The sequence below is a fragment of the Callorhinchus milii genome, unplaced genomic scaffold (assembly GCF_018977255.1).
Source record: "Callorhinchus milii isolate IMCB2004 unplaced genomic scaffold, IMCB_Cmil_1.0 Scaffold4, whole genome shotgun sequence".
NCBI classification, from domain to species: Eukaryota; Metazoa; Chordata; class Chondrichthyes; order Chimaeriformes; family Callorhinchidae; genus Callorhinchus; species Callorhinchus milii.
Genome location: NW_024704745.1, coordinates 14,298,807 through 14,323,633, shown reverse-complemented (window position 1 = coordinate 14,323,633; position 24,827 = coordinate 14,298,807). Strand labels below are relative to the sequence as shown.

The 24,827-nt window shown below is 42.0% G+C and overlaps 1 protein-coding gene across 1 annotated transcript in view; it reads left to right on the top strand.

The window, feature by feature from the left end:
* Window positions 1-23,009, top strand: part of vwa8 (von Willebrand factor A domain containing 8) — a 135,041-nt gene extending 112,032 nt beyond the window's left edge. Inside the window, exons 40-46 of the mRNA XM_042334046.1 lie at window positions 2,056-2,212; window positions 5,135-5,243; window positions 10,248-10,373; window positions 14,584-14,742; window positions 17,978-18,076; window positions 18,523-18,761; window positions 21,243-23,009. Of these exons, the coding sequence (XP_042189980.1) occupies window positions 2,056-2,212; window positions 5,135-5,243; window positions 10,248-10,373; window positions 14,584-14,742; window positions 17,978-18,076; window positions 18,523-18,761; window positions 21,243-21,351 (998 nt within the window). The 3' untranslated portion in view covers window positions 21,352-23,009. The remainder of the gene's footprint in view (window positions 1-2,055; window positions 2,213-5,134; window positions 5,244-10,247; window positions 10,374-14,583; window positions 14,743-17,977; window positions 18,077-18,522; window positions 18,762-21,242) is intronic.
* Window positions 23,010-24,827: the final 1,818 nt, after the last annotated feature.

The window sequence follows — 24,827 nt, the reverse complement described above, 5'->3', positions numbered from 1 at the left end:
TAAAAATCAGACAACCATCCTGACCGGTTGGGACAACAGTCAAAGCATTTCCCAAATAGTTTGAGATGTACAGAAGTGAAGGAGATCCACAGTCCATGTGGGACTGGGTTGTTAAATGATCAGAACAGGGGTGAGTGCTGGTGAAGTACCTCTTAGGTGACTGGAGCTAATCAATTGGTATGTGGAGTTCAGACTGCATTCAGAGAGCGAAGGGAATATCTTACTAGAAAACAGCCGATTGAACTTTATTTTCAAGGTTAAGCAGTAATTACGCAGATTGTTTTACAAAGGCGTGTTCATAAACTGTCAATTTCAAAAGTAAAAGATTGGGAAATTAATGATCTGCACTGAACTATAAAATGCACACGTGGCGTCAATTATTCTAAAGGAGCTGTAATCCCTGTCATTTTATCGACTGCACCATAGCAATCATTAATTGAATGACACTTTGATCTTCTGTAATCAACTCCATACCATCGGTGTGTCTGGAATGCCTTGTTTTTGGAGGAAAGCCCCTACTATTTATACAGCTTTCTTTAATTTGCACAGACTGGCCCCTTTCTTACTCCAAGAGGGATACAGTCAGAAAGTAAATGTCGGTTATCAAAACATTTGGGTTTGTATGATACAAATTGATTTGCAGTGGGTTAGTAAGTTGTGGTTGTCTTTCAATAATGTGACAGTCATCTTTGTTTTAACTCAGTTAAAATAACTCTAAAAATTGAGGAGTAGCCAAGTCCAAACAGGTTCAAGTCACAATGATTGATCTGCGGACGAACTGGCCTATTCCTATTCTGTACCTCCTTATATTCTAGTCTTTCATAAGTGTAGTAAGTGTGTGTGTGGTGTGTGTGTGTGTGTATGTGTGTCCACTTGCGGAAAATTCTGGATGTGATCCATTTGCTGGGAAGTACTTGATTGTGATACCGTTGCCACATGACACATGTGTTTGGGATCCTTCCAATAGGATTTGTGTGTTTTGGGCCCCTATAGAAACCTACGGATGCCATTCAGTTCATATTAGGGTCAGTGTTTGCTCATACAAAAAGCGGCCTTTCCTTAACCCGATCCCTGTTCTTTCTTTTCCTTATCACACATGCTCATCTAATTCCCTTTTTAAACGTCCAGGTTGATTTGCAGTTGATCTTCCCTCCCTTCCTGCAGCAAGAACCTTGCGCTTCCCCAACAGCAAAGCCAAGATTGAGGGCTCAGTCTTGGGAAGTCCATGACAAATCCATACAGGAAATACAGGGGTAATGGAGGGGGGATTAGCAGAGGTGGAGACTTTGAGTGTAAATACCAGTAGTTGGCCATGATGGTCTGTTTCTGTGCTGTAACGTTCTATGTAATTCTAAAACAATCTATTTTGCAGCAGTATTCCCTGTGATAGACCCACCCTGGTGTGGGCTGCTTCATTTTTTTAAAATAGTTGCAATCAAGTAAAATATTTCTATATTCTTAAATATTATACACTATACATGAGGGAGAAGAGAAGGGTTTGGGAGGGAGTAAGGAGTAAGGGCGTAAACTCAATGGAGTATAAGCACTGGCACCGACTCATGGGACAAATGGGCTGTTTGCGTGCTGCACAGGGCTCTATGTAAATCTATGCAAATGCTTGAAGCTGGGAAAAAATGTAAGAAAGTAACTTGAGTTCTACTACTTAGCATATGTCCCATTATCAACCATTTATAGCAGAAGGATGTGGCAATGCATGTACAGGCACATTTCTCAGCTTTGGCTGATTCAGCAGCACTGAAATCTGATAATCTGGGCAAAGATGAGAAATTGTGCACCTGGTTTCTGCATTGCTTATTAAGCCATGGTTCTGTCCTTCTCGTTATAAATTCAAATACCACCATATAAACTGGATGGGTAAGAACATGAAAGATACCGTATATAGTTTGGGACATGACATGTGTATACGAACGCCAGGATGGTGGAATTGCGAACTGAATGGACCTTGGTCTTCTTTCATCCAGCAATTCTTATGTTCTTATGAAGCTGTCACTTTGTTTTTTTAAAATAAATGTTTCCCCCCACCTCCCTACTCAGGTGGGAGAGATACTGCGGGGCTGGGTGGGAAAGGTGGACCCTATCGACTGGATGCAGGACATAAGGTGTACCAGGTGTCTCAGGCCGAAAAAGACGCTGTGCCGGAAGATGTGAAGAGAGCTGCGAGGGAGATGGGCGAGAAAGCGTTCAAACAGAGGTTTGTATCCTGTCCCTCCCTGTCTGGGTAATACATGTGTGTCCGCCCTTACGATTCTGTTAAGTTCATTAAAACACAAGGACAAATGGCTGTCGACCAGCTATGAAAACCAATGGATGTCCATCTTCTCTAATAGTTGTGAACTGATAGAAGTCACTTAATTCTGTTGTTGCATTGTGTTTAGTTCCACGAGAGCTGAGAGTACAGACTTTAAGACGGGACATTTGGCTTTCCTTTAGAAAGTTTATTGCATCACTTCCTGTGGTACTTAAGTTCTTTAGCGAGCATTTTGGTTTCCTGTTAAACATTCATTTATTTTGATGCCTATTTTAATTGATCTTGTTTCCTCTGTTTATTTACTTTTTCCTGGGACATATTCTGGGCATGGAGAAAGGAAAGACATCTTGTACCCCCAGGCTTCAACTTTGTTGACGTGAAACCAGCTACCAGGAGGCGGTCAGGAGCACTCAACAGTAACTTTTCCTCCTTTTAACTGCCCTCTCTCCCTGTGGGAAACTGGATAGTTTGAGGAGAAACTTGCAGGCGTGTGGGGGAATTGGAGGAGACGACTCCAACATCCAGACAGTCCTGAACCAGTCATGGAATCATAGAATCCCACAGCATAGAAGGATGCCATTCGGCCCATCATATCTGTGCTGGCTCTTTGAAAGAGCAATCCAATCAGTCCCACCCTCCCACTCTTTCCCCATAGCTTTGCAAATATTTTCCTTTCAAGTATATATCCCATTCCCTTTTGAAAGTTATTATTGAATCTGCTACCACCACCCTTTCATGCAGTGCATTCCAGAGTGTACTCGCTGTGTAAAAAAGAATTCTCCTTATTTCCCCTCTGGTTCTTTTGCGATTGTTTTGTGACCAACCATTCCTATTTGCAGTTTCTGGAATAGTTCAATCCATTTTTCTAGTCAGTTGTATTCCTTGAATCTCTGTGCTGATAGTCACCACGACCGGTGTACAGATAGCTTGTGGTGATTGACCTGGAATATATGACAGTAAAACGGTGATCGAGATCCAGTCATACATTGAGCCGAGGTAGCGGCGCTGTGTGTCATGGAATAGTGGCGTCACTTCCATGATTTTCCAAATTTGTCCAATGGAAGCATGGTTCCCGGTGGAGAAGGCGGGATAGATAGTTTCTGACATTCTGGGTCACTACAGCGCACCTCCCTGTACTTGGTTACAGAAACCACTTTAATAGAGGAATTAGTCACCTGCCCCCACATCTGGGGATAGATCCTGGCAGGGAGAGGGGGAGAAGAGAACTGGCTCACTGCAATGGAATTATTGCCATAAATGCAGACAAGACAGTTGTAATGGCTTTTGAGTGTGGATTTTTACAAGTTTTTAATACCGGGTATCATCAAAACTGGGAATGTTAACAGTAGAAATGGACAAAAAAGCTCTTTTCTGTTCCAAGTTCTAAAAAAATCCAATTTCCTGCCCGTGTCAACACTTTGTTCAGCTTATGAGTTTTCTCCAGTTAAACTATACCTAAGATTTTTGTGCTGTTTAGTGTTCTGGGGTCTGTGCTGAATTCAGAGCAAAGCAAACATTCAAATCCCCAGAAAAATACTGACTAATGTTAAACATCTGACAAAAATTCACAACTCTATTGGAATACAAAGAGGAATCCAGGAGCACTGAGGGATTTGGAAAGTATAAGCACAGCCCATTCCAAGTCTGGTGGATGAAAAGGCCCTTCAGAGTTTGTTACTTGTGCTGAAATCAAGGCAGTCACTGTTTCCTTTCTCAGACTGAGGAGTCACGTGATTGAATTCTGCACCTAGCCCATAAACACGAGAATAGTTTTCACTGTGTTCTCACAACTCCTCTAACCTTTACAGCTCAGCAAATCACTGAAGGAAGGCATGGAGCAATAGACCTGGAGCAGTCATTCTCAGTGACCTCCATGTTAAGAGAAACGCCTCAGTCTTAACTTGATTATGAGTCATAGTTGTTTTCATATCGTCAGAGATTTTAAGGCTGAAACCATTAAACGCGTGTTTTGTCTAACGCCGTGTTTCAAGTTTAATATGAGACCCCAAAAGACCACCTTGACTTGGCGTGCAAGACCATTTTGTCTCAAAGTTTAATATTTGCCAGACTTGTAGAAAGTTCTTAAAGTCAATCCTGCTGTACAAGCAGTTTCTGTTTAAGAATTTTGAGGAAAAACAGCTTCCACATTCAGACTGAATTTAAGACTTTTTTTGCCATTCCGCACAATCTTAAATTTTACACCAGGGGATTTCACCCACGTGTACAAGTTCTGTCTGAGTGACTGGAGTAATGCTACGGCCTGCAATACTGAAAACAGTGACTGAATAATGAAGGAACAAAGCAACACTTAGTAAGAGTTAATAAGAACAACAGTAAATAGAAAACACACAGCACATTGTGGCAGATTTTTAAGTATGAGAAAAGCAAATGTGGGCTTCACACACTATTGTAAAAGTGAATTGTATACACCATGTTACTTGCTGATCCTTCCTATTTCATTAGAGCTTTGCGTGGCTACAATTTTTATCATAAGAAACTCTTAACATTAAGAACTTTTGTTGTATCGTTCGTCAGATTTCCTGAGAACTTCGCCCCAAATCCATATCCTACTCCCCTTCCCTCTCCTCCCACTGTGTTTATGCAGCAGGAAGGGTCAGGCGAATTGACCTAGTTCTGAAACCACCTCCTCCAATGGGATAATGTACTCTCAATGGCTTACCTCAGCGTGTGAGGAGCAGTCTCCAGTGTGAGGACAGACTCCAACGTGATTCTAGTGGACTTGTGCTATTCATTTGGCAGAGAGAGAGCTTCAGCAATAAAGCGTAGGTGGACCTTGCACCGTTTTGGGTAACCCAACACCGGACTTTCTCCGAGTCTTTATACCCTGCTTTGCTGTGTCTACAGATTGAAGGAAATCCACATGAGCGAGTACGATGCTGCCCATTATGAGACATTTTCAGGCGCTGTGCGACGGCAGGTTCAGTCCCTACGAGTCATCCTCGACACGTTGCAGGTATGTTTGAGCTCACCTGGAGCACAGTTAGTCAGTCAGTTACAGGAGAGTTAGAATGAATGACCTTACATTTTTATAGTGCCCTTATCACATTAAAACACCTCAAAAGTGCTTCTCTCACAAGCATTTCATTGTCCGATTCATTTTCTGGGGGGCAAATGCTCATGGCTGTTCGTGGAGACCAGCAATTTCGTAATAATGTTAAGGCTTTTGATCTGACAAATTTCATCCTGAAATCGAAGGAGGAAGGGCAGGTATTTTTGGAAGATCGATGGGGGGAGTGGGGTGAGGGTGCGGAGAACCATAGTAAGGGTTTCCGTGTTTGCCCTTACCAGAGAAGAGTCAATGAGTCCGTTGCTCTTCAAATACAATTTAAGCAACAAAATACTGTGGTCTTAAATTTTACAAGAAGATATCTTGACTGAGCACAGTACATCTAGTCCAGCCCGGGTCGGATTTAACAAGTCTGCGAAGTGTGCTCATCTTCTGAACATTACGTGAGGGCCTCTGTCATTTACAGATTCTCCATTAAGGGTAATAATTCAAGGTTAACGTTGAGGTTTTTCCATATGTTTCTCCTCACTCAAATTCAAATCAATTGGCTAATCATCTCATTGTTTTATAGGATGTTTTGGGGTGCACATTAGCTGATATGTTAATCTACCGAACATCCACTTCATTTCATAAAACGTGCAGCACAAAAGGAAGACATTTGGTCCATCGTACCTGTGCCAGCGTTTTTGAAAGTTATTTGTTAATAATCCTTATATTTGATATGGTGCCTTTCATGTCAGGAGGACGCCCAAAAGCCCTTCATAGGATACACTGTAAAGTGAAGTGACTGTGTTTTTGAGTGAACACACCATAAGCATCCATGAAGAGAGTAACCAATTTTATTTGGGGGATTGTTATCCAGGACACCAGGAGAAACTCTCTTCGCTTTTCGAATAGTGCCATGGGATCTTTAACGTCCGCCTGAACAGGCAGACAGGACCTTGGTTTGATGTCTCATCCAAAGGACAGCACCTCAGCAATGTAGTACACCAGCACTGAATTCAAGTGTCAGCTTAGACTAAATGAATTCCATGTCCCAGTGTGGGGCTTGAACCCACAACTCAGAGGCAAGAGTGCTACCAACTGAACCAGGCTGACACCTGTATTAATTTAGCTCCACTCATTTATATTCTTTCAATATATTTTGTCTAATTCTCTTTTGAGAAGGGAATTATTTTCTAATTATTCTCATTCTGTACAGCACATAGATAGTTTGTATGTGAAAGGAACTGTACCAGAGTAAGTTGATGATGTGATACTGTATGTGTAAAAAAGAAAACTTTAAAATACTTTGGAAAATTATCGTGAAAGTGAAATCCCCAGATTTGCTGAGATCAAAACACCTAAAACTGGACGAGTGGGTAAGAATCACACAGTTAAATACATATGCTGGGTAATTGCAGAGTGCGAGCATAGAAGCTGAGGAGGTAAATAAAATAATAGCACAATATTTGATGTTCGCCCAACCCCAGTGATGAGAGGCATTTGTTCAACAAAAGCTACCCTTAGGCATTCAAGACCACCAGCTGGGAGCAGCTGGGAGCATAGTGGACGGAGCCACCACACTTAACAATTATGCTGTCATCTCCCAGCATGGTCACTATCCTTCTCCTTTTGACAGGACCACTCTGACACTCAATTTCTTGTGATAAAATAGGAAAGCAAACCCTTCATTATTTCCGATCGCATCTCAAGTCCCATCACATTAGATCACTCCCTGGTAAGAATCGGAATATTCTTTTCCCAGAGGCTGGGTATCACATTTCTCTTACATAACTTCGCCTTGTTCTTCAAGCCTACTTTATCTGATGCCTGAGTGCTGCTGCTGTCAGGTGCACTGAGTCCTCAATGGGGAGAACAGCATAACAAATCCTGCAGTCGTGTAAACACACTGGTGCTTCTGTCCTTGTTTACATTGTTTTTCTGCTGCTATACATCACCACAGTGCTAATAATGACAGACTACAAACTGCAGGCGGTTTATTTTTTTCTCTGATCATGAGCAGCAAGACACAACACATGGGCAGGTGGCACATTTAAATCCAGGGACAATCGGGAGATTAGGCTCAAACGTGTAACACTGCTGAGGGTTTAGCATTTTTAAATCCCAGCCCATGTAATGGTCTTCATTTGACCAAGTTGTGGTCACTAACCAATACTAGAATTATACAGTGTTACAGCCCAGAAACAGATCATTTAGACTTCGCTGGTGTTTTTCTCCACATGAGCCAATCTAATCCCATTCTCTTGCTCACACCCAATTACCCTTTAATATTTCTCCTCGTCGAGCATCTAATTCCATTTTAAAAAGAATCTGTGAACTCTGCATCTACTATGGTTTGTGGCAAAGGAAACCACATGTGCACCACCTCCACCTAAAGAATTGTATTCTAACCTCCTCTAATTCTTTTTCTATAATTATCTCGAATTTTGTTACCTCTAATTACTGACTTACAACCTGTAAAAAATCTGTTACTATTTCTCCCATCATAATGCTAATACGTTTGAAGATCACCAGATACCTGAACTTCACAAACCTCACGCAGACCATCCAGTAACTTTGAGTTGAGTTGCCCTTGTTGCATTAATGCCTACAGGTTACCTTGGGTGGGTTTCCAGGCTAGTCCTGCACCATACACTAGGAATGCTTACCACTAGCTAACGTGCGACTCAAACTAGTCTCTTCCGTTTCATTATGGTAATGGGACTACCCACAAGAGCGTTGATTCAAATTCATATGAGCTACTCATCCACACTGGAACCATCTTCTCTAATTTTGTTCCTCCCCATATCCTTTTATATTACTATTCATCAAGGATTAATCCAGTTCCTTTTTAAATGTTATCAAATCAACTTCATTGACCATTTATGTTCAAACAATCCACTTTCTAACTTCCTGGGTAAAATAAATCTCACCTCTCATCAACTAGTCAAATCCTGACTCTCAGATATACACCAGGACTAACCCAATCTCCAGTCCCCACAAATTGTGAAAGAAAGTGGAAAGAGGGAAATACTAAGAAAAATAATAATATACTAATAATCCTTGCATTTGAAATATTGCCTTATTACGTCTTCGAGACATCTCAAAGCACATCATAGAATATACTGTAAAGTAAATTGACTTTAAAATTTAAAATGAACTCATCTGTCTACCCCTTCGAAAAGCAGATCTATCATCCTGGATAGGAGCACAGTCTTGACTTGCTTGCAAACCCAGCTGAAGTAGTAACCCAGAGTGAGGAGGGAAGGAAATGAGATTCAGAAGAAATCTTGTTTGAATGCATATGCCACGACCTGACTTCAGAAGTCAGTGTTAAACCTTAGAGTGACTAACATTGTTCCACTTTGATTTACTATTACAAGCTGTGAATGTATGTTAAGAGAATGTCTTTGATCTGGGCTCTATTAGAAAAGTCTGTTTATGGACAGATTAAGTGCAGGTAAAAATTTGGCTAGATAGGAATTTCATATCACTTGCATTACATGGACTGCAGTATCTTTGAATTTTTTACTTAATTGTAGAGTTAGAGGAAGAAAACAAACTTGTAAAGCACCACATCCTTTTAAGTTATAAAATCACGCACCACTGGATGCCGTGTAATCTGCCTTTTTTGAATTGAATAACTTTAACATTGCTTATCTACTGTTAAAATACAGAAACATCAATTTCATCAGAAATATTTCTTGCCAACAATGTTCTTTGACCTTTTCTGGCAGGACTTCACTGCCACAATGGTCCATGGATTCTGCTCAACATAAAAGGGTATCCATATGTTTTGATGTTTTTGTGAAAGGTTGAATTAGTGAGTAAAAGTGTGGGCCAATGCAGCAATAATGGTAGCTGATGCACAACTTTCACTACAATATGCAATAAAAGGTTCAAGATATTTTTTGCCTCCTTGGCATATATCTATAAAGAAATGTTACTAATCTACACTAAGGTGCTCATTGAAGTAGAATTTATTCTATTCAGATTGCATTGATAACAACAGTATTTGATAGAGCACTTTTCACATCAGGTGGATGTCTCAAAAGCACTTCAAAGGATATGCAGCAAATTGGGATGACTGCATATTGTAGGCAAATACAGCAGCCGATTTGCACACAATGTCCCGCAAACAGCTATGAAGTGAATGACCAATTTTATTTGGGGGGAATTGTTGACCGGGACCCGGGAAAATTTTCTTTCTCTTGTCAAATAGTGCCCATGCAATCTTTAACATCGACCTGAACAGGCACAATGCACACCCCCAGCACCGCATTTGAGAGTGTCAGCCTGGACTATGAGTTTGAATTCCTGATTTGGAACTGTAAACCCACATCTTCTGACTCAAGAGAGCTACAGACCAAGGCAGACTGACAAACAGCAACCAACAATCTGACACCAGATGCAGCTGTGGGTGAGGCTCCTTTATCACTGAGAGGGAAGTGGTGACTAGCTCACAAGCCCTCCCCACTCTACACCTCCTCTGAATATTTTTCATCTTTGTGTTGTATCCACACATTTCCTAGAATTATCTGAAATTCTGCTTGGTTAGTTTATAATAAAAATTGCATCCATATTATTGTGCGTTTATAATATCTGAATTAAGTTATTGCTTTTCACAAAAAATGTGAACGTTTACTTCAAGCCGAATCTACTGATTTATCAAAACTGTCGATTTCAATCCGACTAAACTGAGTGATTCAGCCTGAATTGGTCATTCACTTCATCACTTCATGGCTGTTTGTAGAACTTTGCTGTGGGTATATTGGCTGCCACATTTCCCCACAAAAAGTAACTTAATCCTATGTGCACTTTGAGACATCCTCTCACTGTGAAAAGCTCTAAATCAATATTAATAATCCTTACGTTTGGTGTAGCACCATCAAACGTAAAGATTATTATTATCATCACTATGAAGCACCTCAGCATGATACTGAAAGTCCGTTGTGTGCACGTTCACAGGCAAAAGGCAAAGAGCGGCAGTGGCTCAGAAACCAGGCTATCGGGGAGCTGGACGACACCAAAATAATCGATGGGCTGACAGGCGAAAAAGCGATTTATAAACGTCGGGGAGAGCTGGAGCCTGAAGTGAGTATTAGCAAAATATTGTCGGAGAGAAAGAGGGAGGAAAGAGGAAAAACTGTCCGTGTGAAAGCTGGAGAATCATGGAGCCCAAGCATTCATCTTTCCCAACTGTTCCTGGTTATATTTCTGACACCAGTTGAATAATATGGCAGATATCATAATGTTGAAAAAGCTGCTCAAAAGAAAAAATCTAAGCAATCCATTTACTCAAATCTAAGGCAGTGTTTTTTCATTACCAAAATCCCCAAATCAAGATGTGCCTTAGATTCAATCAAGTAATAAAAACACATCCTGGTGTATGTCCTGAAATTGCCTACAGCTTTAAACCCGGTCTTTTTGTTCTGCCAACTTGGTACATCTGAAAGCATTGTTCTGGGTTTCCTTTTTTTTCTCCCATTCCCATTGAAAATCTCCTATTCATCTATAAGTTACCCTCTGAGAAATTCTCCTTTCAAGACTGAAGAGCCCTAGCTGGTCTAAAAGTTGCTCATGGCTCATTCCTCTAACACTGGGGATAATCATGTTGCTCTCTTGGGCCTCTGCGTGGCCTCTAGGCCTGGGCAGCTGACAGCTTTTTGAGAAGACATCCTTGAAAAAAAACATTTTCTGCACCGTTCCTTAATTATTGCCAGCGATATTTAAGGAAAAGAATGCGTTTAGACATACTTCAATTTTGACCCAATTTTGACTCATTGAAATTTATACATTGGCTTTGAAACCGGTAACTTCAACCCCACCTCCGCACCCCAAGGTGATCTGGCACAGCTCCAGGTTGTCACACTGGATACATTCCAGGGAAATAGCCCGGCAGTGCTGGCCGCCAACTGGAGATCAGCTTTAGACATCAACCCAAATTTTAGTTGCTACACTTTGTAGACTGGCGGAGCGGAGGTGACTTGAAACTGTTCAAATAAAAGTTGCAGCAATCTGCCAGATTGTTTTGTGCTTAGATTCATTTTGCACCTTTCCGAGAAAAAAGTTGCAGCTTTTCCGAGAAGAATGTGTTCTTCGGGCTGCCCCACTTCAGTGACTAGTTGATTCTTTGGTGAGTGTTGTGCCGTCTGCCACAACATTCTGCTGTTCTCCCATTCATTGTCACCATGAGCTGGCCTGAAGAGTATCCAATTCTGGTTGTCAATCAAATTCGTGCAGGCAAGAGTCCCAAATACGACAGGCACTGACCTCTAACTGGTGATTTGGCTTGCTGCAAGCTTGGTATGGCGGGGTGGGGGTGTGTGTGTGAGAGAGAAAGAGAGAGAGAGAGAGAGAGAGAGAGAGAGAGAAAAGAAGGTAAGCAGGGTCTTCCTTGGGCCTGAGCTGGCTCCAAGTTGACGTACCTGGAATCAAGTCAACCCTCCTTGGCGATTGTGGTAATCCAGCAAGTCTCCAGAACTAGCTTGTCAGCATGACTTGGAGGGTCAGACCAGTAACTGAGAGCAGAGATTCTTCCCATTTGGCTCCAATTAAACCTGCAAACCAAAAGCCCTACAGGTAAGAGCTGGATAACAACAACAACAACAAAATTACATTTGTATTGCATCTTTCACATCGGGACGACGTCCCAAGGTGCTGGACAGTCAGAGTTTCGGAACCGACCTGGGGGTCGGGATCAGGGAGGGTGGAGGGCAGGGGGGGAAGCAGGGAGATTGAAAGCACGGTCGAAGAGGAGGGTCTTAAGTTGGGTCTTGAAGGAGACAAGGGAGGAGGCGAGGCAGGATGAAGTTCCAGAGGGTGAGGACAGAGTGGGAGAAGGTCCGCCTGCCAATAGTGGGGCAAGCAAGGCGGGGGATATGAAGCAGGCCAAATCCCGCTGAGCAGAGGGAGCGAACAGGATGGGAGGGGGTTAGGAGGTTGCAGAGGTAGGTGGGAGCAAGACCATGGAGGGCTTTGAAGGTGAGGACCAGGATCTTGAACTGTATCCTCTGAGTGATGGGAAGCCAGTGGAGTCGGGCGAGGATGGGGGTGATAGGGTCACAGAGCCTGGTGCGGGAGAGGACACGGGCTGCAGAGTTCTGGATAATCTACAGCCTGTGGAGGGAGGAGTTGGGGAGGCCGACAAGCAGGGAGTTTGCATAGTCAAGCCTCGATGCAATGAAATCATGTATGAGGGTTCGGCGGCCTGTGAAGTAAGACAGTGCCAAAGCCGGGCAATGTTGCGGAGGTGGGGGAAGGCAGAGCGGGTCATGGCACAGATGTGGGGTAGAAAGGATAGTTGATGGTCAAACAAGACGCCAAGGTTCCGGACTGGCTTAGCAAGGTGGAGTGTGCAACCATGGATGGTGATGCTGTCAGCGCCTGAGATGTGGAGGTGCTAACAGGAGCCGCAACCGGAAGCAGCAAGAAGCTAACCACACTGCTCTCGGTGGAAAGCTAAGCAGTTTTATCTATTGCAAAATCAAGGTTGCAATTAAAATTTGCTAAGTTTTGGATGTTCTGAAACGCAACTAAACAGAGTAAATCTAGAGCCAGGTGGATTTTCTCCCCACACATCTGTAAAGTCACGACTCTTAGTGGCAAAGCTGAAGCTTTCACCCTAGAAAAAGGATAGAGTGAAATTTAACAGAGTCAGATATAGAATGTTACTATTTTAGAAGGAAGCCATCATTGACTGAGCCTGAAAGAACCACTATTTTGTGCCACATTTTGGCTTTTATGTTTTTCCTTTTCAAAAGTTTATTATTGATTCTGCTTCAACCACTGATTTTGGCAGGGCATTCCATGAACTAATAACCCTCCTGCATTTATAACCACTTAAACTCTCCCCTTTTCATGATCCCAGGAGGCAGTTAAAAGACATGATAAAAGGAACAGTCAAATATGTTCCTGTACATTTTATTTCATATAAAAAATCTTAGATCATGTTTATTCCTGCTAACTGCATTCTTTAGTGGTGAACACTATTTACTGTCTGGTTTCTTTGACTTGATGTGTTACTCCCTCCGCTCTGCTGTGAGTTCCTTTGGAGACCAAGGCTCAAAGCTCCTGCCCCTCTGTGCCTGACAGCCCGGCCCCTGGTGTTACACCAAATCATTGCGTTCCTTGCAACTTTGAAGTTGAAGCCCTGAAGAAACTAGTCATACTGCGAGTGAAACGCCAGGCAAAACTGAACAGTTTTTAAAGAAAAATGACTTATTTGACAAGGAACCCCATGAGTGCTACCCTTGGCCACTTCCCACATGGAGAGAGAAACAAGTCATCAATAGTTATTACATCACCCACTGGTACTCCCCCAGGTCACATTTGTTCCACTGGCAGTGAAACAATATCAATTCAGACAGCAGAGTGATATGCAATGGAAATATCCCCATCACACTGAGCTCTTACAAAGTAACACAGCAGACACTTCCCATCGCTGGGTAGGGCTATTTGCACAGAGACATTAAAAGTACTTCCGGACAACACAAACTACAGTCCGTTCATTCATAAGGAGTAAATGATCACTTAAACTGTGCATAAATTAAACTCAACTGTCCTGCTCCACGTCCCCCGACCCACCCGCCCCACCATTCAGCCACTCTGCCCCTAACCTCTGGAATTCCATCCCCCAGTCACTCCACCTCGCCCCCTCCTTAAGCCTCCTTCAAGTCCCGCCTCAAGAACCTCCTCTTCAACCATGCCATCGACCACCCCCCTTCGCCTCCCCCCCCAACCCCAGCTCGGGTCTGAAATGCTGTACTCTGTCCAGCACCTTGGGAAGTCCTCCCGACGTAAGACGCACTATACAAATGTAATCTTGTTGTTATTGTTGTTGTAAACACTTTCCAAAACAGCCACAAAATCAGACAGTCTTTTCAACCGCAGTTATTTTACTCAGCTTGGTCCACCCCTGGAGTCACTCTGCTCGTTACCAATTTCCTCTTCTGACTCATAACCAAACTCCATCCAAACAGGTAGTAATTTTGTTGTTGTTGTAGTAGTAGTAGTCTGGCGAGCAGAGAGTTGGCATAATCTAGTCTGAACATGATAAATGCATAGATTGGGGTTGTAGTGGCCTGAGGGGAGAGGTCAGGGCTAAAGTAGGCACCGTTATGGAAGTGGGGAGAAGCTGTGCGGGACCGAGCATGAATATTTAATAAATATAGCAATATTTAACGTACACATATATCATGTGCAGTTGTATATTTTCAGACGATTTGGTGTCATGCAAATGCCAGTGCCCTGTTTTCTTCATCTGGCCTCAGGTACATTGAATGAATTTGTACTGTTGCTCCAGGTTGGTAGCCCACAAGAGAAGCCAAAGCGCTTGCGCTTGGTCGTAGACGTGTCTGGCAGCATGTACCGCTTCAATGGAGTGGACGGCAGGTTGGAGCGCTCCATGGAGGCTGTCTGTATGGTGCTCGAAGCCTTCGAAAACTACGAAAACAAGTTGAAGGTAAAGATCCTTTTTTAAACACAAGCACCTGGCTTGTTGGTTTGTAAATGTTTGCCAAAAGAAGATCTCCCAAGCTTCTTTCCTGAATGTGACTTGGCTTGTTTTCCCTTACACTCATTCTTTATATGAGATATGATAAGGCGTTGAGTCCTGTAGCTCAGTGGTTAGAGCACTCGCCTTGCAAGTGAGAGACTTGTGTTAGATTCCCGGCAGGGCGCAACCTTGGGCAAGTTTCCTTACTCCACAAGCCTGATAATAATCCCTCAAGAAAAAAAACAATAATAAATTGGTCACTTCAACCCACGACTGTTTGTGGGGACGCTGCTGTGCGCAATTGGCTGCCGCGTTTCGCCCACAAATATACAGTCAATTCATTTTGCAGTATATTCTGTGAAGCACTTTGAGACACCTGGAAGACGTGAAAAGTGCTATATCAAATGCAAGGATTATTATTTTATTATCAAATGCAAGGATTATTATTTTATTATTATCAAATGCAAGGATTATTATATACTGAGGAGCAATTCCATGAAATCCAGAGGAAATCCTCACGTCAACTATATTGACCTGAGGATTTCTGAGATAAAAGGGGGTGGTTCCCCCCCTCCACAGCTTGAGATAATGATTGAACTCGAGGATTCTCCATTTTTCTTTGTCGTTCTGACAGTGGAGGTTGTTTGAGTGCATCTAAACCTAAATCAGTCAGTATCATGAGCAGCAGAGTTCAAATGCTGCTTCCAGGTCTGAAAAACAATCTCGGATCCTCTGAAGCGAAAGCAAGAAGGCCAAAGATCGGAAATTTGTGAAATGTTAAATCATGTGATTATCGAACACCTTATCATCAAATCTGTTATAAAATGTCGCATTTTTCGCTCCATCGCCCAGCATATGCATTACAGCAAACTCTTCAAAGAGGACATGAGCAGGATTTGTTTTCAACTCGCCACCAAATAAACAGAAATATAGTGAGACAAAGATAAAAGGTCAGGAACAAAGTCATCTGATGTTCTGCCACAACCATGGTCCTCCACCAACATTTAGATACCATTCAACAAGTGGTGAGATCAACATTGAAAAGAGACATATGAAAAGAAACTGTACAGAGATACTTGATACTAAATGGGATAAAGTTAACTCAGAACAATACTTTGATACACCAAGGCTGTAGGACAAGTGCGCACTGGTTCAGAGTCACAATGGTAAATTTTAGAACAGATTCTGGGAAATATTAGCCAATATTAGCACTAGCTTTGTGCCCCTTTCAGAATATTTATAAGGATGGATACTGTGGGCAACGGAACTGTTTTCCCATTGCAGTAGAAGAAGAGCTGCTCTGCGCTTAGGGCTGAGATGTGTTTCCAGAAGAACCCAATTCATTTAAACATGTCTGGGATGTGCTCCATATGTAAGTTATACAAATGATAGCTGTTTGTAGAAGGTGTACCTTAATTGTGTCACCGGGAAACACAAGATTTCTCAGAACATGCCCTCCCACACACAAGCACAGACACAGACATTTTCTCATCATGTATTAATGTGACCACATTACATTATACACCCAGAAAGGAAATACTGTGAGTAAACACTCTGCCCTGCACCCACAAATTATACGTAGGGAATCTTCTCAATGCCACTGAACTCTGTGCAGCACACAATCACAAGGGAGATCTGGATGAAGAAGGCCCTTCTACACACTGACAGTAGAGGCTTTCACTGAGTGAGAACACCATTTCCATGTGGAATTTAGCATAGTTTTTCAAAGAACTGGCAGTGGGCCAGCAACAGATTTAGAATAAAGCATTCAGACAAAAGAAGCCATTAATCCACTTCATCAGTTTGTTAAAGAGTATTTCTCTCAATGTAGTCCAACATGAGCTGTATTTATCACAAACTCCCAGCCCCCACTGCAACACACACAAAAACGTTTTGCATGGGATGTTCACAGCACATTCCGAATCAGAGAACAAAATCATATTATTGTACTGAACTATATTTATATGAGAGAAATTCACTTTGAAGAATTGCAGTATTAATACTGAGGATTGGAATTTTGTGGAAATGTCCTGAACAATTCCTAACTGTGCTCTGTAAAGGTTTCTCACACTGTTGGTCTGAGATTCAATCTAAATCATTTCTTTACTAGTTCCTTGCTATTGATGCAAAGTCTCAGCTTTTAGTAATACCAGAAATCCTTGTATTTGTTATAGTGTCTTATCATTGACACTGAAACATCTCAAAGCGGGCAGTTGTAAACAAAATTAAACATAAGTTTTTAATGTTAAAGATTCTACTGCATGTTGAGGTGTGGTCCGCTTGAGCTTAGCTCCCATTAGTCCTCCAATGACCTACTTTCCATTACAACAGCAAATTACATTCAGTGCCTCTTGTACAAAGTAAGTGTCTTCATGCACTTTACAGGATGCAATTGATTGGAAATGAAATTAATTTAGTGTAAACAAACTTGACAGCTTACTTGCACCAGAGATGGCCTAAAAACAAGTCTGTGCTGGCTCCCTCAAGAGCAATCCTTTCAGGCCTATTTACCTACCCTTTCCCCACACCCCTGAACCTGATTTTTTTAAAGCTATTTGGCTGGTTCCATCTTGAAGGTCAATATGGATTCTGCCTCAACCACCACTCCTGGCAGGGCATTCCATATCCTAATTATTCTGAGTGTGAAAACATTTCTCCTAACCATTTGCTCATTTCCCAGCTGTCTTTTCTGTTCACTTGTTTGTTTACTTCACATAAAAAATCTTTTTGATGAAATGAAGATGTTACAGAGAGTAAAATACAGTGAGGAAGGATCAGTGTCATAATGTGGCACTGCTTTATACAATATGTCATAATAATAATAATAATAATAGTCCTTGCATTTGATATAGCACTTTTCACGTCTTCAAGACAACTCAAAGCTCTTCACAGAAAATACTGTAAAGTGAATTAACTGTATATTTGTGGGCGAAAAGCGGAAGCAAATTGCGCACAGCAGTGTCCCACAAACAGTCGTGGATTGAGTGACCAAATTATTGATGTTTTGGTTTTTTTTTCTTGAGGATTTATTATCAGGTATGCGGAGTAAGAAAACTTGCCCATGGTTTCGCCCTGCCGGGAATCAAATCCAGGTCTCTCACTTGCGAGGCAATAGGAATGATTCTCATCTAAATTGAACTTGTGATATGACCATATGACAGGGACAGCCAGCACTAATACAGGATCTTGTTTTTCTCTTCAGTACGACATTGTTGGCCACTCTGGAGATGGATTCAACATCGAGCTGGTCAGGAGTGACAAGATTCCAAAGGACAACAAGCAGCGTCTACAGATTATTAAGGTAAACCTTTTGTTGTTTGCTTTTCCCTTTAATGGAGTTCCAGAGGGTGGGGGCAGAAGGCCAAAAGCCCTCCTGCTGATGGTGGGCCAGGTAGGGAAGGAGACATGAAACAGACTGAGCGAAGGTGCTCAGCGAAGGGAGCAGCTGGGTCTGCAGGGGTTCAAGAGATCGCAAACTATTGGGTGGGGTGAAGCCTGGGGGATGGCAGGGGCAGTTCAAACACAGACACATAATAGTACAACCTTCATCCTTCCCTAAATAAGGAAATAAACAGCAGAAAAATAAGGTCTGTCCTGGCGAACAGTCTGCATCAAACTGAATTACAACCAGACTGATATGGACATTTCAGGTGACGATGGATTTGCTGTGAATTTCCAGCAATTTCTAGTTGATTTTCCATTTCTTTGTTTCAATCTTCGAGACTCCTCAGTGTGCGTTTCTTCCAGACGATGCACGCCCACGCCCAGTTTTGTATGAGCGGTGACCACACCCTTGAAGGGACGGAACATGCCATTCGTGAGATTGCTCGAGAAGAGGCAGACGAGTATTTTGTGATTGTACTGAGCGATGCCAACCTGGAACGATACGGTATCAGTCCTGCAAGGTTTGCCCAAGTGTTAACTTGTAGCCCGCAGGTCCATGCCTTTGCTATCTTCATCGGATCCCTGGGTGATCAGGCAGAAAGGTACGTGCTCTAAAATGTCACTCTGCTATCAATTGTGGACTCCTGTAGCATATTGGTTAAAGCACCCGCCTCACAAGCGAGAGGACCCGGGTTCGATTCCCGGCAGGGCGAAACCTTAGGCAAGTTTCCTTACTCCACACTTAGGAATCCAGTTGTAAGTTGATTGGTGGATTGCTTTCCTGTGGTAAGAATCCCTTAAAAAAAATTGGTCACTCAATCCATGATCGTGGGTGGGACACTGCTGTGCGCTGCCGCGTTTCGCCCAAGAAATACACAGTCGCTACACTTTACAGTATATTCTGTGAAGCGCTTTGAGACGTCGCGAAGACATGATAAGATGATATATCAAATGCAAGGATTATTATCATTATTATTATCTCTATTATCTATTGTATTTTTTATTATTTTATCATTCAACTATATACACCAGATGTTCACGTCATGCACAATTAGACTCGCAAGTTATATCTTTATTGAAATCTGTTAAATAGATTTTTCTGTTTTGCTATTCTATATTTACTGGGTGGCGTTATTATAAATAACGAGAGCCAAATTCTCCCCCGCCAGTTCTATTGGATGTGACTCATTCTGGAGTATTGTTTTCTGACACCAATATCCCTCTGGTACCTCAAGTTAGTGAGAGAAAGCAGCAACTGTAGATGGAGCATTGAATAATAGCAAAACTGCTCCCGATGTCTATCCACACACTACCCAGGCCACGACTGTCCAGCGCCTTAGGACACCTTACCAACATGAAAGGCGGTGTATAAATGTAAATTTGTGTTGTTTTATCTAGCAGGAATCATTGGTTGTAATCACTATGGTTCTCTATTCTTGTGTCTTTGTGCACACACATCAGCTGTGCCCCATCACCATTGTCATACTGAGTGCCAAGATCTGCTTGCTTTATGCAGGGTCAGAATTCACTCATTCATTACATCATTGGGTTACTGTAGTTGATTGAGCCGCGCTGTGAAGCAACTTAGCTCCTTCCAGTCACCGACGCACCTCACATTTGACAATCTGAAAGATAGCATGGAATTCCCCTGGTGCTGAAAGCACTCGTCCTATCAATCCACCTCACCCCGTAACCCAGCATTACTTACAAGACTCAGTCACAGCTTTCCCAGTGGTCTTGTGTGCCTTTAAATTAAAGCCTTACTTTTTCAATAATAACAAGCAATAAAGTTTTGTGAAAGGAATCTTTTGGGAAGTTGAATTGGGAGTCTATTCTTGTCTGAAACTTACTACGGGGTAAAATCTGCAGTGCTTCTTATTTACTATTCCTTATTAACCCATTCCTTAGGTTAATTGTACAAGGAACAAGTTAAAAAGCAATACAAATTTTACTATTTTGCTATTAGGAGTAGGAGTCCTGTAGCTCAGTGGTTAGAGCACTTGCCTCGCAAGCGAGAGACCTGGGTTCAGTTCCCGGCAGGGCGAAACCTTGGGCAAGCTTCCTTACTCCACAAGCCTAATAATAATCCCTCACGAAAAAAGAGACCGTAATAAAATTGGTCAGTTCAGTCCACGACTGTTTGTGGGACACTGCTGTGCGCAATTGGCTGCCGCGTTTTGCCCGCAAATATACAGTCAATTCACTTTACAGCATATTCTGTGAAGCGCTTTGAAACGTCTAGAAGACATGAAAAGCGCTATATCAAATGCAAGGATTATTATTATTACTTTCTAATAAATATACTATCTAATCTTACTATTTAGAACATCGCTTTCAAAAGGTAACTTACTCCACTTTGATACATAGATAGAACTATATGTTACTATATGCTGACTAAAGAGCATGAAAGACCCATACAGAATGGTATAATAAACCATATAATAAATATATAACAAATATTTATAATATTTATAATTATATAAATACACAGTCAATCGACTTTACAGTGCATCCTGTGATGCGCTTTGAGATGTCTCGACGACACGATAAGGCGCTATATCAAAAGCAAGGATTATTATTATGAAAATACAGCAAGCATTATCAATTTTTAAATGTCTAAATTAATAGCTCTCAACTGTTTGAAGGATCAGGCTGAGTTCAGAGATTTGCAGATGGCCCAATACCCTCACATTCTTTCAAGTTTTGTTTCCAGAATCGCTACATGCAGTGTGAAGCGAACGCTGTGCTTTAAACAGTGTCTAACTTCATTCATGCAAAGTTGCAGCTTGCCTTTGTTGAGCTGAGCCGTGAAGAGTGATTTCTGAATGCCAGCCCCCATAGAAGAAAACTAGTTGCGCTTCTCAAAAAAGAACCCAGCATTCATACCACTTTCAGTGCTTCCTCCCACCGGCCCTTTCCCATGCTACTGGTCATGTCATAATGTGTGGAAGAATGGTGTGTATTGTTAACTTATTCAGCAACAAAAACTTCCTTTTTTTAAAAAAAAGCTTTCAAAGCTCTTTGGCTTTTACCCGGACGGATGGACCATGTAATTTGCAATGTTAATTTGCTTTGAACTGCAGGCTCCAGAGGACTCTACCGGCTGGGCGGTCATTTGTTGCCATGGACACCAAGCAGATCCCACAGATTCTACAGCAGATCTTCACGTCCACTATGTTGTCCACTGCTTAAGCGCTGTCGCAGTGGAAGTGGTCTGTGCATGGGACTCGCCCGAGGAGGGGGAGGGAAGGGCGAAAAAAGAACAAGATTGGTTTACATGTATATTCAGTTAGTAGGTCTCTGCTGGGCGTCCATGCAATGACCCTGTGACCCTCAATGACCTTCGCTTGCAAGCCCTCAGTGGGATGACAGGGATAGCTTGGAACGTCGGGATGGCGACCTCATCAGCCTCCGCCACCACACGTTTTCACGGTGAGGAGTGGATTCTGAAGCTGCTCAAAGTATGGCACCAGGGCACAAAGCAGCAGCCTTCATCTTCTTCACACGTTAGCCTTTAACTAATATTCTTTACACTTTGATTTTGTACCCTTACAAACTGAATGTTTAAATGTAAGAGTACACTTGCAATAAACAGGAGCATGATTAAAATCACAGTTTTACACCACTAAATCTAGTCACCAGGACAGGTGGATTTCAAGCCCTTATTCTGATTGCTAAATCAATCCCATTTATCGTAAATGATTTTAAGTAAGGTATTCCAAAAGTTAATGGGTTCTTGAGAAACGCTGTGAATTTTGGGACCATCCCCGTTACTAGGTGCAATGAGAATAATTATTCAAGAGGATTATCCTTTTTGAATGGGATTCTTTGATGAAGGTTGGAGCATCTGTCAATAAGTGAGGTGCTTTCAGTCCAGTGAGTCTGAGTTTCTCAGAAGAGATACTGTGGCTTTTACCAAAAGGCACTGTTACTGATGTCATTAGCCCTTTGAAACCCCATGTAATAGAAAAAGCTTCAGACAGTCCTGTTTATTTATCCAGTGTTTAATTCTGTCTTCTTGTGAATCACACAGTTCTGTCTCTCTTCTACGTGTTTCCAGTTACTAAAGCCAAACTACAATTAACCCAGAATTAAACATTGTTCGGTAATTAATCAGCAGTTATTGGCAGAAATGTACATTTCTGATTTGTGAAAAAAATTCCAAGGCAGATTGCTAAATCTATTCAATTTCTCTTAAGCAATATTAAAATGTATTAGTGATAATCGTCTGATTTCCAAGTATCTCCTGTCTGTGATACAAATAGTAAAATAGTAAGACTGAGAACAAAAGAGAAATGAAAGCTGCCGAGCACATATTGGTCAAAGTCAAAGACCGGATGGTCATCACCGCGCATCACTGAAAGGTTAGAAGAATCCTGAAAAATAAAACATTACTCAAAAAGCACCTGGAAACAAGTTTTAAAGGAGAAGACAACTGTGCTAGCACCCAGCGTGTTCAGCTTTCATCTTTGCTGATTTGTTCCACGTTTTCTTTTCAGATTATCTATACTCACACACCTGCTCTGTGGAGCCCTGTATCATCCACCTTGTCCACAATAGAGAATCCATGTCAGTGAGATGTCAGTGACTGTGCTTTGTTCTCATTGCCACTGGTGCTGATGTGTTTATATATTGTATATAATATAGTTTATCTTTAGCAATGCAAAACACAACAAATGCACAGGAGAATGTGAAAGATTCTAGCAATCTTTCTGTAAGAAGACTAAAGATGTAAATGGTGATTGTTCTAAATATTGTAAACTGGTAAACAAATGTAAACAGTAAATTAGCCTAAAGATGATTTGATTTGTAACAGGATTCCCACAATAAAATTCAACATATTTATCAAGCGTTAAGTGATTTCAGTGACTGACTGCAGTGAATTAAGTGGCTAACTTGAGTGATTTCAGTGACAGTATTGATGTCAGTCACTGCAGTGAGTTGAGCCAAGTTCTAGTTTCTTTTCTAGTCTGGAGCCAGTGGTCAGGTTATTTCTAGCGATGTCATTTTAATCCAGATATTACCTTACACTTGTAAATGTTCCTGTGTGACTCTTTTTCTCTGTTTTGCCCCTCGATATTTAAGTTCTAGTCACAGTTTGTTACTAAGTCATCTCGATGCAAACAGCCTGCAGCTGTGCTTCTCACACATGTCAATTTTTAAAAATATACAACTGAAAAGAAAGACTCAGGTGGGTCCTTCACTATGGATACAAACCCTGGTTTGTGGAGTTAGCTCATCCCAGTGGTATGAGCCGGGGTGGGGGGGGAGGGTGCTGGGCGGAGGCTGTTTGTGTTACAGTCGACCAGTGCCCTTGGGCTATGGAGGTTAGAAAAAACATCCAAAGTTCCTGCTTTTGAGTGCTCCGAGACCCTGCCCCATGCAAGTGCCAGTTACTGTATAATAAGGCTCATCGTCATCCCATTAAAATCGGTTATGCAGAACATGACAAATTGTATTTTGGACTTAGTTAAATCCCTCAAAACGTTATTCACAGTTGTGCATTGGTGTTGTTTACCACAGTGGGAAGCCTATGATGCTAAATGGCACTCAGCCTGTCTGTTTTTCTTATACAAAATGTCCTAGGTAAATTGGAGTGAATTCTCTAGTTTTTAGAAAAAACGAGAAATCCAGGCCATTCTTGCTCAGATTTGGGAACGCACTCCAAATCAATCCATTTTCAAAATGAAAATGAAGTTCCCTTGAGTCAATGTGATGTGCAGCTGGTTAGCAGAGACATTTGATGTCTCTGCTAACCATCTTAATTAAGAAATATTGCAAAATTGACCCCAATGAGTGTGTTTTTCAAGCGTGTTTAAAGTTGCTGATTGGGGGCTGTGAAAGCATTCACAGCAAAACTTCAGAACATTCCCAGCGAAAATAACAAGGATAAGACTGCTATGAATGTAGATGTAACCAAAGACCACGTGACATCATCGGTATCACTTCCACGGTAAAAATAACCGATAGAAAACTGAGACCACACATGTAGGGGACGAATAGATTCTTGACTTGGTCAGTAACTCTAACATGAAGCTGTCTCTAAAATTCTAGTTTCTGCCTGGGGTCCTCCGCATACAATCACAGAAGATAAATAAACACATTGTCCGTATCAACCATTGATTCACATGTTGCTTTTCCAGCCTGTTACAGGATCTGTTGTTCACGTTTAGCTCCTAGATACTGAAGCCAATGGGCCTTATTCACGATAGTCTCAAGTTCATTTGTAACTGGTGAGTTCCTAAAAGTACCCAGAATGTTGGGCTCCAAAGGGTGAATAGGGAGGTTCACTAGCTGAACATCTCCCTCTGTCAGGAATCTCCCTACGACTTACTGCTTTACTCAACAGTAACAGCTTCACATTGTATGTCATCTCTGAGCGTCTTACATTGGTGTAGCACAAGAGGGAAGGGATGAGGGAAGCAGGTGAGCAAAGGCATGGTTGAAGAGAAAATTTTAAGGGGAGACACAGGGTTGAAGTTCCAGAGATTAGGGCCGTAGAATTGTATAGCTTGGCCACCAGTGGTGGTGTAGATAGGGCAGGGGATACACAGCAAGCCCAAGATAGAGAGGCGAGCAGAGAGAGGAAGGTGCTGAGTGTGAGGGAATTATAGATGATAGTGAAGAGCTTGAAATGAATCGGCTGTGAGACAGGGACCCAGTGGAGC